This window comes from Bubalus bubalis, chromosome 19, assembly GCF_019923935.1.
Source record: "Bubalus bubalis isolate 160015118507 breed Murrah chromosome 19, NDDB_SH_1, whole genome shotgun sequence".
NCBI classification, from domain to species: Eukaryota; Metazoa; Chordata; class Mammalia; order Artiodactyla; family Bovidae; genus Bubalus; species Bubalus bubalis.
The window spans coordinates 5119002-5135750 of record NC_059175.1 but is presented as its reverse complement, the minus strand read 5'-3'; the positions used below and the strand labels follow the sequence as shown (position 1 = coordinate 5135750).

Below are 16749 nucleotides of genomic sequence, written 5' to 3'. Positions count from 1 at the left end.
CGGTAGATGTAGTTTCCGTCCGCCAGACCTCTGCCTATAAGAGAGCGAGAGCTGCCTGCCGGAAGACCTCCCGCCCCACAATGCAAAGGTCGGCGGTGACGTCATCCGGAGAGCGTCCGGGACGCGGCGGGCGGTTTCCGCCGCCTCCGGCAGCAGCTCTGCTACCTGAGAGACTGCTGCGTCCGCTGTCGACGCCGCCGCCGCCCCTTCCTCCTACGTCCCCGCCGCCGCCGCCGCCGCCTTCTCCTTTTCGGGCCCCTCCGCCACCTCTCCACGACCTAGGCCCTCTGTTCTTGAGAGGAAGCCTTACTCGGGCCCCTTGGCGGGCCGGGCGCGCAGCCATGGCTGACGGCGGGGGCGGCGGGGGCACCGGCGCGGTGGGCGGCGGCGGCGCGGGCCCGGCCTCGGCGGGGACGGCGGCGGGCGGCGGCGGGGCCGGAGGGAGCGGCGGCCCCATCAACCCGGCGTCACTGCCCCCGGGCGACCCGCAGCTCATCGCGCTCATCGTGGAGCAGCTCAAGAGCCGGGGTCTGTTTGACAGCTTCCGCCGGGACTGCCTGGCCGACGTGGACACCAAGGTCAGCTGAGGCGGCTTGGGCTCACGGGGGGCGGGCTGGGCGTGAGGCTGCAATGGCTGCAGCTTTGCATTTCCAAATCCGAGAGAAATACAAAAGGTACTTTTCAAATCTCAGCAGCGAGGAGACCGCTTGGGGCAGTATAGGAAGCTTTCTGAGGGATGTCCACGTGGGTTCGGCTTCCCGCCCCATCCTTGCTCTGTGCTGCTTAGCCCAACAGCATCTCTGAACTTGGGGACCCCGTACGGGTTTTACAACCTCGACCCTGTATTTCCCAAGATGAGACTCCTTTAAGCACAACAGTAGTAAATCTCAGTATGTTAACAACACTGGAGAAAACCGGGTAAGTAAGCAGGAATGGTTTGAATGCACAAACATCAGCCTTTCTTCCTTTTCTCTAGCTCAGTGATTTGCAGGCTTGAGTATGCAATTAATTAAGGTACATTTTCGTAGAAGCAGCACCCGTATTTTGTATTCCATCATTGGTTGAAAGATTCTCTGTTAGATCCTAATGCCATAGGTCAACCGGCCAATACTGTTTCACTTGACCTTGCCCAGATTCATTTGGGTTCAGTGAAGTCACCGGTGTTAAGTGTCAGACAAAGAGTGGTCACTGAAATCTTTTTTTACTCCCTTTTCAGAAGTTTCTCTCACAAGACTGGTTGTAGACATAGGAGGCTCTCTTACTGAATGGGCTCCTCTAGGGAAGTGATTTCTCTTTTCTGAGCCCAACATGGAAATCTTTTGCCTACCTCACAGGAAGATTGTGAGCTTAGAACTAGGCCTTAAAGATAGGTTATCCATTAAACATTTATTGGTGAGGTTTCTGGACACAGGGTCAAGCATGTCACTATCCTGTCCTCAACGTGTGTATTCTGGCGTAGAAAACTGCAGTGTAGACCAGATAATATGTATAGTAAGTAGCGTATACTGTTATTCTCCAAGATTAAAAAACTCACGGAGCAGTTCTCTCCTTGAAATGGGGTACTTAATTTTTCTTTTTTAACATACGTATTGACAGAACTTTCACGTTTTCCGGTCCTGGGTGCTCTCAGCTTCCCATCGCAAGTTCTCCACTATGTTTCTTATGTCTCATTAGGTTTTATGTGGCTTAACCGATGTAGTATACATTTGTTTTAGTCGGTATTGAGAATCTGTTGGGGTAGAGGGAATCGGAGCCTTCACCGCTTAACACCCCCTTAGATGTTCTTTCTGGTTGTCACCAGGTTGCTTTAGTTCTTGAGGTAGTGTGTCTCCAGGCACATCCTTTGTTGCTTTAGTCCCAGGTTTCTCACAGCGTGGTCCTTGGCTCATCAGCATCACCTAAGAACTTGTTAGATTTGCATATTGTTAGGCTCCACCCCAGACTGCAGATGTATGGAAGGGAATGTGTACTGCTGATGTTTGTAATTTACTTTGCAATGCATCCAAAATATAAATAAATAGAATGATAGGTTAAGAGAAAGTGGTAGTATAATAAAACGTTAGTGACAGGCACTGTAGATCTTTCACTTCATGAACTGAAGGGATTTTTCTATGTTGTCAGGGTCTGTTAAGGTTAGAGTTTGGTTGGTGACGTTAGCTGTCTTTTGTCCTTTTCAGTAACCAGTCCTACCTAAAACTGGGTGAATTATTTTGAATAGTAAAAGATACAGTATCAGGATTGATGGTTACAAGTGACAAATCTAACTCTAACTCCTGTGAGCAAAGGGGGAGAATCTATTGACTCGTGGGAGTCTAAGGAAGGATAGAATTTTTAAAACTGCCTGAAGGGTAGGGATGCATTTGGAACCAAGACTTCTCCACCAGGGCTATCTAACCCTATGTCACTGCAGAGCAGAGTCATCCATTTGGTTACTAGTACTTTTGGTTACATCTTACAGCTGCTTCCTCTCAAAATGTCTCCAGTTAAAGGAAAAAAAAAAAAAATCCCAGGAAATACCTACATTGTCTAAACGTGGGTCAGGCAGCCACCCCTGTGGCCAGGAGAATGTGGCACCCACTGCCCTATCCTTGTGAAGAAGGGAAGGTAATTACCAGGAAGAAGGGCTTGCTAGGTGGATAGTACATGGGTATCTGTGAATTTTAGTCCTCATCCATCGCCCTGCCTTTCTCTTTTCAGGTTTGGTGGAGAGTCTTTGTTTGTGAGTCATGGCCTTTGGGAAGAGCCCACTCACAGAACTGAGGCCTCTTGATTCCTTTGTCAGTGTCATATACCTGACTGTTAACAGACTTTTGCCAGAGTAACACTGCATAGTAAACCAGATCTCAGTGGCTTATAATAAGCGTTTGTTTGCATGCTGATGGGACTGCAAGTCAGCTAAAGTTCAGCTGATCTGGATAGACTTGGTGGCTCAGCTATAGGCAACCTGGGCTTAGGTCCAGCTGTGGTTGGGAGAAGATCTCTGCATGTGTAGTTTTCTTGCATCCCAGGCCCGAGGGACAGAGGTTGCAAAGAATAAACCCTCATAGGAGGTCACCAGAGCACCAGAGCCATGCCAGATGGCACAACCACATTAGGACTTCTTGTCAGAGACACAGTATTATCAAAGTGAAAGTCACTCAGCCGTGTCCAACCATACAATCCATGGAATTCTCCAGGCCAGAATACTGGAGTAGGTAGCCTTTCCCTTCTCCAGGCGATCTTCCCAACCCAGGAATCAAACCAGGGTCTCCTGCATCGCAGGCAGATTCTTTACCAGCTGAGCTACCAGACGCTTCATTGGCCAAAGAAAATCACACTGCTAAATGCAACCTCAAGGGGTAGGGAAGTGGTCCCTGGCCACAGCAGGAGGAGAGAGGCGTGAAGTGTGAAACGGCGAGGCACACTGTTACACCTGGTTTGGACAACAGCAGCTAATGGTGCCAGAAGGTCTTGGAGGCTCAGAATGCACATTGTGTTCACATGCATTCCTTGTGTTCATCCAGTTCCTTTCTGATTTTGTTCTCCTCATACTAGTTGGCCTTAGAGAGCAGTGCTGCCAGTCAGGCTCCTCTGGGGACTTAAGTTTTGCTTCCTGTCAGCCTCTCCCAGTGTTCCATAGACTTTGACTTCAGTCTGTGTTTGTGAGGGCTGGGTGGCTTCATTTTACACAGAGGCCTTGCTTGTTGCTGAGAATACCCTATGAGGTAAGTGGGGCAGTATTTGTTTTACAGATGGAAATAACTGAGACTCAGGTTGGTTGACTTGTTGAAAGTCAGAGAGCTAGTAAGCAGTAGAGCCAGGCTAGAACTCATTTCCTTTGATTTGGAAACGGCCTGGGTCTGACCTTGACTTTGCCACATTTTAGCCTTGTAGGCAAGTTGTTTACTTTTTCTAAACCTAAATCCTTGAACGTGAATGCAGAAGAGAACTAATAGGACCACCCTCATAGAGTTATCTGAAAAGTAAGCGGCTCAGTAGAGCCTCTGGCCTCAGACCTACCTGCCAGGTGGCGCTAGTCGTAAAGAACCTGCCTGCCAATGCAGGAGACATAAGAGACATGGGTTTGATCCCTGGGTCTGGAAGATCCCCTGGAGGAGGGCATGGCAACCCGCTCCACTATTCTTGCCTGGAGAATCCCATAGATAGAAGAGCCTGGCGGGCTGCAGTCCACAGGGTTGCAAAGAGTTGGACACAACTGAAGGGGCTTAGCACTCACACATGCATGCCCTAAAGTGGGCACATGTATTGGTCATTAGTCCACGCTCTGCTGTGCTGTATGGTGGCCTTCATGGAGTGTAATTAAGGACTTGAAATTCTGCATTCCTATGAAAATCTGTGATCTGAATGGCAAATTTATAAAAGTTTGATGTATGTAACTTCTGACCTTGACCCCCCCCCTTTTTTTTTTAATATTTTAGCCAGCTTACCAAAACCTGAGGCAAAAAGTGGATAATTTTGTGTCAACCCATCTGGACAAGCAGGAATGGAATCCCACGATGAACAAAAACCAATTGCGAAATGGTCTGAGGCAGAGTGTGGTTCAGTAAGTAAGCAGAATTGAAAGTGAAAAGGCAGTAACCACAAGTGTGACTCCAAAGGCCAGTGAAAGGCCCTGTTTGGTCAAGTGCATGGTCTGCAGCCCACCAGGCTCCTCTGTCCATGGGATTATCCTAGCAGGAATACTGGAGTAGGTTGCCATTTCCTCCTCCGGGAGATCTTCCCAACCCAGGGGTTGAACTTGTGTCTCCTGTGGCTCCTGCATTGGGAGGCAGATTCTTTACCACTGAGCCACCTGGGAAGCCCCAAGTGCATGGTACCTTCTAGCCAATATGACATACAAGTTGCAGCAGACCCCCCCCCCCCCCCCCCCGCCCCGGTTAAGTTCAAGTAAGCAAAGAACTCAGTTAAAATTCTTGACGCCTACAGAGGCCTCCTGTGCACGTCTCTACCAGGCAAGGTATTCCAAATTGTACAACATATTTCAGGCTCTTTGAAGTTTTCAGTGTAGCATGAACATACACTGAAGTTCATACCGATATATCAGTGTTTGAGCCTTGGGCAAGAACAGCTGGATCTTCTCAGAAGCCGGTGTGAGTTACACAGACTTTCTGAATCCACATGACCCCTCTAAAGTGTAATGGTAGTGTTCAAGAAGGCATGAGGTTTTATTAAAGTATATTCTTCATAATAGCAAACTGGACCTCAGTTAATGAGGTGCTATTGATTGCGCATCCAGGTGACTTCTGCGTGTCACTGGGCTCAAAAGTGGAGGTGGCTCCTGAAATCTGGTGTCCTGAGATCAGCTTTTTCTTTTTTGTTCTTAATACCAGTGCTTATGTTCAGGTTTTCTTGATCCACTCACTCTCCTGGAATATCTAAAAGCTTGTGATGCTTTCCTCTTTAAAAAGAGAAATGGTGGGGAATTGTGGCAAGTGAAAAAAAACAGTATCAAAAAGATACATGGTGCATGATTCCACTTGCATAACATTCGTGAACTGACATGTAATTATAGAGATGGAAAATAGATGAGTGATTGCTAGGGCTTAGGGTTGGGGGGATGTGAGTGTGGCTAGGAAAGGGTAGCTGAAAGAGGGTGGGATACAAGTGAGTAATTGTGGTTCATGAGGTTTCTTGCGATAAAATTGCACAGAGCCGCATATGCAGACACACAAATGCAGCTATAACTGGGATGTAAATGAGGTCGAGTACCCATGCCGGTTTTCTGGGGGGTTTTGCCCACCCCCTGCCTTTTCGGAGGTATTGTTGACATACAGCTTATTGGTTTCAGTTGTAATTAGTTTCAAGCATAATAATTCAATTCATGTATATTTTGAAATGATCACCACAATAACTAGTTAACATCCATCACCACATATGGTTACAGAATCTTCCCTCTTATGTTCCTGGCTTCAATATTGTACTGCGGTTGTGCATAGTACAAGCATTAGAGGTATCTGGGTAAGGAGTGCATGGACCTCCCTATGTATTTCTTTGCAACTTTCTATGAATATATAATTTCAAAATAGAAAGTTTTGTAAAGTAGAAAAGAATATTTATTAACATGCTGGCACTTTGAATATGGCTGATGAAATCTGAATCTTTCTAAATGTAACTAAAATTTATAAAAGCTCTCAAAGTTAGGGAAGAAGCATGATTCCAGAAGATGCCCAGTGCCTTGTCATTCTGGATTCATTACCCCATGGCCTTGTTCCTCTGGTGAGCAGACTGGCACAGGAGTCCTTCAAAAAGAAAGGGACAGTGGCTGCCACTCACAGAACAGTTGTTTCATATCTGGCACTGGTCCTTATATGAGTTATTGCTCAGTCTCAGTTCAGTCGCTCAGTCGTGTCCAACTCTTTGCAACCCCTGTCCATATCAACTCACAGAGTTGACTCAAACTCATGTCCATTGAGTCGGTGATGCCATCCAGCCATCCCATCCTCTGTCATCCCCTTCTCCTCCTGCCTTCAGTCTTTCCCAGCATCAGAATCTTTTCAAATGATTCAGTTATTCACATCAGATGGCCAGAGTATTGGAGTTTTTGCTTCAGCATCAGTCCTTCCAATGAATATTCAGGACTGATTTCCTTTAGGATGGACTGGTTGAATCTCCTTGCAGTCCAAGGGACTCTCAAGAGTCTTCTCCAACACCACAGTTCAAAAGCATCAGTTCTTCGGTGCTCAGCTTTCTTTATAGTCCAACTCTCACATCCATACATGACTACTGGAAAAACCATAGCCTTGACTAGGTGGACCTTTGTTGGCAAAGTAATGTCTCTGCTTTTTAATATGCTGTCTAGGTTAGTCATAACTTTTCTTCCAAGGAGTAAGCGTCTTTTAATTTCATGGCTGCAGTCACCATCTGCAGTGATTTTGCAGCCCCCCAAAATAAAGTTTCTCACTGTTTCCGTTGTTTCCCCATCCATTTGCCATGAAGTGATGGAACCAGATGCCATGATCTTTGTTTTCTGAATGCTGAGCTGTAAGCCAGCTTTTTCACTCTCCTCTTTCACTTTCATCAAGAGGCTCTTCAGTTCCTCTTCACTTTCCGCTATAAGTGCAGTGTCACCTGCATATCTGAGGTTATTGATATTTCTCCCAGCAGTCTTGATTCCAGCTTGTGCTTCATCCAGCCCAGCATTTCTCATGATGTACTCTGCATATGAGTTATTGGTAGTCCTTAAAAAAAAACTATTTGACAGCTTAAGTAACAAATCAGATGAAATTTTTTTAACCCTTCTAAAAGATTGGCAACCATATTAAGAAAATAAAGCACAAAATAATTTAAATATTTGAAAAGGTGCCATTAATGGCAAGAAGACTGTCAACATTACTGTTAATTTCTAATGCGTGTTGATATCATCCTTGAGGTATGCATGTGGCACTTCTCTCCATATACCTTTCACGTGAAATGTAACACAGAAAAGTGCTTACAACAGAAATGCAGTATAACAAATAATTAGAACATCCCTGTAGTCCCACCCAGGTTGAGAAATAGAATATTACCAGCACCCTGTAAACCCCACGCCCTACCCAACCCAGCCCCGCCTCCCACCTTTCCTGGTACCCATCCTCCTCTCAGAAGTTGACCATACTCCTCACTTGGATGGTCCTTATTTCCTTGCTTTTTTTTTTTTCATAGTTTTATCACCTATGTAATTATTCGCTGCTTTTCAATTTGATCTAGAATGTATTTAACCTGAAAACATGAATTTGGATGTCATACTGAGACATTTGTCTGTGATTCCTGCTAACATTTTGAATTTGAGGCAAATTCTGATGACGTTTTACATGAAGATTCACTCCTTAACCCTGCCAGTGCGACACCGCAGCCCTCAGCACTGGCTGGCCAGCCCTGCTGCTCAGGCCCAGACACTGTATCCTAGTCTCCAGCCTGGAGGAACCTATATGATAGTTGTTTGTTTCATCTTCTGTTTTAGGCACCTGACAATACTTCTTACTTCCTCCTGGCACTTTTAAAATCTCCAGAAAAGGGAGCTGTACTCTTGGTATTTTGTTTTCAATGGTCAGATTTTCACCTCCCATAAAGACATCTGGTCCCATCACTTCATGGCAAATAGATGGGGAAACAGTGTCAGACTTTATTTTTCTGGGCTCCAGAATCACTGCAGATGGTGATTGCAGCCATGAAATTAAAAGACGCTTACTCCTTGGAAGGAAAGTTACAACCAACCTAGATAGCATATTGAAAAGCAGAGACATTACTTTGCCAACAAAGGTCCGTCTAGTCAAGGCTATGGTTTTTCCAGTGGTCATGTATGGATGCGAGAGTTGGACTGTGAAGAAAGCTGAGTGCCAAAGAATTGATGCTTTTGAACAGTGGTGTTGGAGAAGACTCTTGAGAGTCCCTTGGACTTCAAGGAGATCCAACCAGTCCATCCTAAAAGAGATCAGTCCTGGGTGTTCATTGGAAGAACTGATGCTGAAGCTGAAACTCCAACACTTTGGCCACCTCATACAAAGAGCTGACTCATTGGAAAAGACCCTGATGCTGGGAGGGATTGGGGACAGGAGGAGAAGGGGACGACATAGGATGAGATGGCTAGATGGCATCACCGACTCGATGGACATGAGTTTGAGTGAACTCCGGGAGTTGGTGATGGACAGGGAGGCCTGGCGTGCTGTGATTTACGGGGTCGCAAAGAGTTGGACACGACTGAGCGACTGAACTGAACTGGAAAGACACCTGGGAACCTGACGCAGGAAGCAGGGTGATAGAGGTTGATAGTCCTTGGCTTGGACTAAGGCGAGGTGGCTTTGCTTCCCCGCTGACCCACAGGCTGCTACTGATCTGGGTGGTCCATGGGCGCGCATTGTCTACTGGGGTCTGTTCGCAGGTGCCCCTGTACTCTGATGGCAGTCCATTTACATCTAGGCTTCCTGTTGATAAGCTGTCTGTCACCACTGGGTTTAGGGAGCGCTTTATTGACTGCTCAGCCTAACCAGCTCAGGGCCTGTTTCTCATCTCACTCATCGCTGTGTGTGTGCTCAGTCGTCTCCTGGGCTGTGCTCTGACACACCATTTGCCCCATTACCTCAGGACCTGTTTTTACCCAAGCAAAACCTTGAATGGCCTAAGAACTCAAGTCTAAAGGAAAGTAAGTAAAACCTGTCTACCACACTTGTGAATGGTGTTTGAATATTTTAATCCTTTGAGGAGAACAATTCAGTTTGACCCTGCATGGACTATGTTCCAAACTCTTCAAACGTGATTGTTTCCTATGACCGTAGTCTTCCTTGCTACCCACCCCTAATGTTTGAATATAAACATTTTGACTAATTTTTGTTCTATTTCAAAAACCACTGGGGCTGTATTTTAGCCCCTTAGAAGCTTAGAAACAATCTATTTCTTGTCTGTTTACTTGTTTGCTTCCACGTTACCTTGTACGTAGCACAGCTTGAAGGCCTTTGAATTGCTGATGATGCTGTAAGCATTCCCAGCCCTGACTGGTTTGTGCTGTATAAGATTTGGGCTTGGTAGCCAGGTTGCTCGGAGAAGGCAATGGCACCCCAGTCCAGTACTCTTGCCTGGAAAGTCCCATGGATGGAGGAGCCTAGTAGGCTGCAGTCCGTGGGGTCGCGAAGAGTTGGACACGACTGAGCGACTTCACTTTCATTTTTCACTTTCATGCATTGGAGAAGGAAAGGGCAACTCATTCCAGTGTTCTTGCCTGGAGAATCCCAGGGACGGGGGAGCCTGGTGGGCTGCTGTCTATGGGGTCACACAGAGTCGGAGATGACTGAAGCGACTTAGCAGCAACAGCAGCCAGGTTGCTGCTGGGGCCCACTTTTGCTTTGATGTATAGAAGAATAGATATTGAGGGAAGTGGAGTCAAGTGGAAGGCATGCTGGCTTTGCTAGATTGAGGTTTTCAAATCTACCCATGGTGTCGATTCTTTGAACCATACTGTTACTCTTTGTCGTTGGGAGAGTTTTGTTTGGTTCTTTTGTACAAGGTTGCATTGAGAGTGGCTGAGATTGTGAATTAGGAATAATGACTTGCCTTCTAAAGACATCATGGCTTGAACCCTTTGTGTACCGTCCTTTGAAAGCGCTCTCTCACGGGGCTGTATCTTGGACCAGGTGGATACTTCTTGCTCTCTCCCATGACACTTGCAGGCTAAATAATGCAATAATCTGTTTGTCTTCTCAAGGTCAGGGATGTTGGAAGCTGGAGTGGACAGAATTATTTCCCAGGTGGTGGATCCCAAACTGAACCACATCTTCAGACCACAGATAGAACGAGCAATTCATGAGTTCCTGGCAGCCCAGAAAAAGGAAGCCGTGCCAGCACCGCCTCCAGAGCCTGAAAGCCAGGACCCTGCTGCTCCATCCCAGGACGCTTCCTAAGGTCAGTGTCCCGCCTTCTGTCCAGGACCATTCACCTCTGGCTTATAGACACAGAAAATGGGTAGAAAAGGGACAAGCCATTACCAAGGTTCACGTTTCTTATCTGTTCAGAAAAGTGTTTACTGCAAATGGATTTCATTTTGTTGTGAGTAATTTTTTACTGAGAACTAATTAGTAGCGTTTTCCTATGTCAGTGAGTGTGATTTTCTGTGCCAGCAGAGCTGAACATTTAAGCCATGAATAGATGCTTCATTAGAAACCAGCTGGGATGCTGGGTATGCACACACCAGATTCACATTAAAGTCTTGTTGTGAAATTGCCTAAATGAGTCTCTCCCCCGGACATGAGTTAACTTGGGCTTACAATTTGAATAAAACCAGTGGTGCATGCTAAAGTGCCTCCTCAGTGGTGCTCAGAACCCGCTTTACGCCCTCTTGGGTTTCCTTGTTTATTTATTAAGGATTTCAGTTTACCACTGTCAGTTACCATGGGATTCCTCTGCTATGAGCACCCTTTTTTCTTTTTTACATTTGAAATTTAATTTTAAAAATCAGCTCTAGATGCACAAAACAATGCTGTTTGCAGGGGTTGGGAGACATTAACAAACATATGCAGTTATCACAAATAAGCCGTGGTGGACTCAGCCATCGCAGGTAACCATCACGGTGTGCCTTCCCCCCTCATTCTACGTTGGTGTTCTCTTTGAAAGAGTCGTTAATGTGTCTGTTATTTTTGATTAGTAAACTAAGCATCAGGGAGTGAACAAAGCAAGAATATCAGGCTCGCATGGGGAACTCATGAGACAAATTGTCCCTTTGTACCTGTATTAGGAGAAAACCTCAATTCCATTATGGAGTGTAAAACATTCACTTCAAGTCTTTCTATCTACCTTAATTCCTTTGGGAACATGAAATTAAACATAACACAAAACAACATTTTGATTTGATTATCTTTCTTTTTAGAATATGCCTGACATGTTTTGGAAGCTCCGTTGAATTAATGGTGAAGAACTGGATTCAGTTACATAAGAGTACAACTTCAGAATGAAGACAGGCTGAAGTCCTCACTGACTTCAGAGTTCAATGTTGACTGTGGGGCAGTGTCCAGATAGAATAGGGAGCAAGTGGGGCTGTAGAAAAGTGGACCATGTGGGCCCCCATACTGTGCTGCCCCCCAGCCAGCCTGTCCAGGGGGTGACACCCAGTAGACACTACAGACATGTTAAGAAACACTACATCACTTTGGGGTTTGTCCTGAAGCAAACCTTTGTACTTGAACTTAGAGACTGTGTATGGATTTTAGGGTTTGTGCTTGAGGATAATCAGAAGCTACAGTGAAGGAACATAACCAGCCCTAAATATGCAGTTTCAAAGAATTGACAGTAAAGGTTAGCCAGGGGTGGTAGGGTTTTAACAATGCTTATTTGATACTCTCAGTTTCTGAGAGTTGCAAATCAGAGTTTACAAGCCACTAGCGTCAAATAGCTGTAAGGTCACTGCAACCCTCTTGTAGGTGACTTTTTAGCTTCTACTTCCTTTCCCCTGCAAGAGGGGTCAAAACACGGGACCCTGGAATGCCTGAAGAGATGCAGACTGAAGTGTAAGGAAAGACACTTGCAGGCTGTCTGTCAGGGCTTCTTCCTGTCCTGCAAGGGCTAGTGAGTTGGGTGTGTTTATTTTATTCTCATCTTTGTGCTTTTTTAGAAAGTGAATAAAGGGACTTGAGTTTTGTAATTAAATCATTTGATACTCTGAAACTTCAGCTAACTCTTAGACCCCAGGTACGGAGCATAACCTTTCTCCTCCGTCTGTGTGCCGTTCCTGTGCAAACACATGACTTGGTGGCAGTGAAGGGCTGGTGGACACACCTTGGAGCTACCATCGTCCTGCAGCTAGTGGGTGTACCTGGAAGCGGTCCTCTCTTTCCCGGACCATTGCCGGTCCTCCTCTTTAATTGACCAATGAACGGTCCTCCATGTACTCGTTCCCGAACTTGCAGAAGGGTCACCAGGGGATTTTAAACAACATGCAAAGTCTGATTCAGAAGTCAGAAAGACCTGAAAGTTTCTGACAAGTTCCAAGTGGCTTTCACTGCTGACCCTTGCCATTTTGCATCCCAAGCTTTGGATGATATCAAAATTTACTTCAAACTAAGAGTCTTTGGTTCTTAGTTGAGGCTTCTCCTGGATATTGTTACTCAGACTTTAACCTGTTCCACTTTTACCATCAATAACCACAAGTTAGGACTGCACTTCTGTGTTTAGCAGGATGTTTGGGCAGCATATGCCCTTGTTTTAAAGCAAGCTTACCCCATGTTTAGAGCAGATGGCAGTTCTGCAGTGTGTTCTGCTTCCAGGTAGAGCAGGTTGCTGCCCTTTTCAGTTTGGGATTCAACACCTGGGTCCTCAGTGACCAGAGACAGGCCCTCCAGTCAGTCCTCTTCACTAAGAGGCAGATACGGAAGGACTGCAGGCCTGTGCTCTGCAAGGAGGCCTCTCAGACCCGGACCCCACTGGTCAGGACCATGGGCCTCCTTCCCAGGGAGGCCTCTGTTCCAGAAGGGAGGTCTCAACAGAGCCCCCTCAACCCCACCAGCATTCTGCCCGTCCACCACTGGCCTCAACCTGCTGACCGGGCAGTATGAGCAACCCAGAGAAGCTTCTTCCTCTCCCCAGATTCACAAGTGACTGTGTTGTGCATATTTTTGGCAGACAGTTTTGGTCCGTCTCAGTTCTCTTTTTCCGTTATTATAGAAGGATGTACCAGTTAGTGAGAAATAACTCTGATTTTCACAGAATGTTAAATATGCCAAGATACCAAGGAGATTTTTTTAAAAAAAATCATTGTTATATCAACTAAGAGTCACCATAGACCAGAGAGAATTTTTTCAAATGAAATCATCAGATTACAGAAGTACCTAGACACATTACTACTCTTGGGACAGAAGGCTGACTTTGACTTAGCGGAGCCAAATTGAAATGGAAGTCGTTCCCACATTCCCTTGAGTAAAGGTAGTTAAGTGGGCAGCCAGGGAAAATGAGAGCAAACAGCACTTGGGGGGCTGGGACACCCAGAGCCGCCACCTCCCTCAAGAACTGGTCACCTGCTAAGCCTTTTTTCATTCTCACCGGAGTTGTCATGTTGAGTATTAAGCTTGCAGAGCCTAGAAAAATGATCTGTGTTCTGAGAAAAAGCGAAAATCCTCCCTGATGATGAGGCCACCAAAAACATCTCACCCCTAAGCACCCTTGTTCCAGCAAGCTCCTAAACAAGAAACTAGCTGTCTCAGACTTCAAGTCTTCTTTCTCTGTAGTTGGAAAAACCACTAACATTTGCAAAAGCCTCATGAAGCACAGAACTAACCTCTGTAAGACATCAACAAGCACCAGCCTTTAGGAGCCATCCAAGCCTTGGAGTCGTGGTGATATGAAGAACCCGATGTTCATGTTTGCGGCCCAGCTCTTTGACACAGGGCGGCGGCTCCCACTTTGACTAGAGACTGCTGCCCCCAGCAGCTTTCCAGTTACTAGCCTGAGCACTTCCTTGGCATCACCAAACCACCATGTCCACCCAGTTGTGACTGTATAACCCTTGGCTTACAGTGAAGTTTGTGGCTCCTAGATCAAGATTCTCAAGCATTGTTTCATCTTATTTCTGTCATTTAACCTTAGCTTCTATTTACTCAACTGGGGGTGTAGGGGTTCCCATGCATTTTGTAACACTGACTAGTAGTGTGGACTGAATAAATACCAGCAGATTCCTTACAGCAACACTTCTGAAAGCATAGCCACCCAGCCACCAGTGGGAAGCATCAGCATCTCCTGGAATTGTTAGAAACACAGCCCTGACCCCAGGTCTACTGATTCAGAGACTTACTGTGGGGAGGAGGGGCGGGTGGGGGTGGCAAGCAAGCCTTTCATACAATTCTGATGCAAACTAAAAATCATTTCTACTTTAGGAAACCTTTTTGGGAAGTTGGCAATGCTGACTGGTAATGACAGTTTAATTATATTAGTGGACACACATAGCACCTACATAGTGGGTAAATGTGTCTCTTGTTCCTAAGAAGCAAAACTATTTCTCTCTGGCTGATTCTGCCATTAGTCCCTTGCAAGGACCGTGCATTTGGCCTTTTTGGCTTAGAAATGTCTGCATGTAGTTTAAGGTCCCAAGCTTTCAAAAGCTTTAAGCCATCTTCTGTAGATGAGTTTGCTACAGTCCATGGGGTCGCAAAGAGTTGGACATGTCTGAGTGACTGAACAACAAAAACAGCAGAATTTTACCAGGTACTCTGCAGAAAAGCCTTCAGTGGCTCCTCAAGATAGAGAAGAGATGTCTGTAGAGACCCAGCAAAGGTCAGGGCCTGGCTTGTGCCTGAGGCTGGCACCAAGGTTCAGGCTTGGAAATTGCGCCTGGATTAGCACTGGCAGGAGGCCAGGCCCTGCCTCCTTGGCTGCGTGAAGGCTGCTGAAGAGGGGGTGGGAAGGAGACAGGAAAGCTGGCACAGCCAAGCTTTCTTTGGCGCTGTACATTGCACCCTGTCCATCACCTTACCATGGAGAAGCCAGGAGGGCAGCTTTTATGGTCTGGCTCCTGGGGACAGGCTCAGCTCCAGGCCGTGCAGTAATAATGACCCATCCTCTCAAAGTAGTAACGCTGCGGGAGACTTAGCCAGTCTTTCTGACTCCAGTCTCCCAGCTGCCATTTGGCCATCCTTCCCGAAATGTTGCTTTCATCAAGTATCCTCACTCACAAACCTTTGAAAGTAAGAATAAGTGAACTAGTTGCTTACCAGATGGCAGACATTTCCTTAGACACAACTTCATTCAATCCTCATAACCCTGTTATGTAGGGTCTCTCCTGACTTTTATGGATGAGGAAACCAAGACTTACTATTAAGCAGGGAACTATGAAGTATGGAAGCAAGGTTTGAACCCAAGCCTCTGTGAATTCAAAGCCTGTATTTTCCCCTCCCCCTCACCCTTTGCTACTCTGCCTCCCTGTTAATTAATAGAACAAGTTCAAATTTGTCAATGCTCCAGGGTCCACCCTTCATTCCAAAGGTAGCCTCAAATCGAGTCAACTTGACATCTCAACACAAGCCCTTAGTTCTAGCCAGCGTTTGTCCCTTGCACGTCACAGGGCAGAGTTTGCAAACTGCCAGGCCGCTCTGCTGCACCTCGAACCACGTTCTTTCGGCCAAGGAATTGTGACTATTGTCTCTTATCTTGTTTTCAACTATTTACCAATATTTCTAAATGGGGAGATTCCATATGGATCTGTATTTCTGACTCCTAAAGGAGAACGTCAAGGTTTAGAAATGCCTTTGTGTCCCACGGATAACAATCAGCCCGTGTGATGGCAGCTGACCATTTCAGATGGCAGGTGGGACGTGCGGGTGCCACTGGCTGGCCTCACCCATTTCCATCCCCCTAGTGGCCCCTGAGGACACAAGAGCTGGACGTACTTTCCCCAGAGGGTCATCATCTTGTGATTACTTTAAATTATTCAAAAACATCTCTTTAGCTATCTTCTAGACTTTAATTTTTCATAAAAGACAAGATGATTAAGTTACGTGAGTTGGGCTCTAGAATTCTCAAGATGGGAAGCAGCCTGAGGTTCCCTCACATCCCTGTCTGGGCGCCCACATAGGACCACCGGAGGCGGTGAGGGTGACGGCAGAGACGGCAGGGAGAGGTTGGTGGAGGTACGAGGAGGCACCAGCACCCAGCGTTCTCAGAAGCCTCAGAAGTGCCCGAGTGGCAGTGTCCTGGAGGAAAAGACAGAGGGAGGTGTGTCTGTAGTTAATCTGCATATGGACATGGAACACCAAACTGGTTCCAAATCAGGAAAGGAGTACGTCAAGGCTGTGTATTGTCACCCTGCTTATTTAACTTACATGCAGAGTAATCCGGAGAAGGCAGTGGCACCCCACTCCAGTACTCTTGCCTGGAAAATCCCATGGATGGAGGAGCCTGGCAGGCGCAGTCCAGGGGGTCGCTAAGAGTCAGACACGACTGAGTGACTTCACTTTCACTTTTCACTTTCATCCATTGGAGAAGGAAATGGCAACCCACTCCAGTGTTCTTGCCTGGAGAATCCCAGGGACGGGGGAGCCTGGTGGGCTGCCATCTATGGGGTCGCACAGAGTTGGACACTACTGAAGCGACTTAGCAGCAGCAGCAGCAGAGTACATCATGAGAAATGCTGGGCTGGAGGAAGCATAAGCTGGAATCAAAATTGCCGAGAGAAATATCAATAACCTCAGATATGCAGGTGACACTGCCCTTATGGCAGAAAGCAAAGAAGAACTAAAGAGCCTCTTGATGAAAGTGAAAGAGGAGAGTGAAAAAGTTGGCTTAAAGCTCAACATTCAGAAA

The 16749-nt window shown here is 46.4% G+C and overlaps 1 protein-coding gene across 1 annotated transcript; it reads left to right on the top strand.

The window, feature by feature from the left end:
- Window positions 1-74: 74 nt before the first annotated feature.
- On the top strand, window positions 75-12108 carry BOD1 (biorientation of chromosomes in cell division 1). The gene is made up of 4 exons (XM_006058709.4): window positions 75-578; window positions 4419-4543; window positions 10175-10371; window positions 11333-12108. Exons 1-3 carry the CDS (start codon window positions 81-83, stop codon window positions 10368-10370), a joined length of 819 nt encoding a protein of 272 aa, XP_006058771.4. The 5' UTR covers window positions 75-80; the 3' UTR covers window position 10371; window positions 11333-12108.
- The last annotated feature ends 4641 nt before the right edge of the window (window positions 12109-16749 follow it).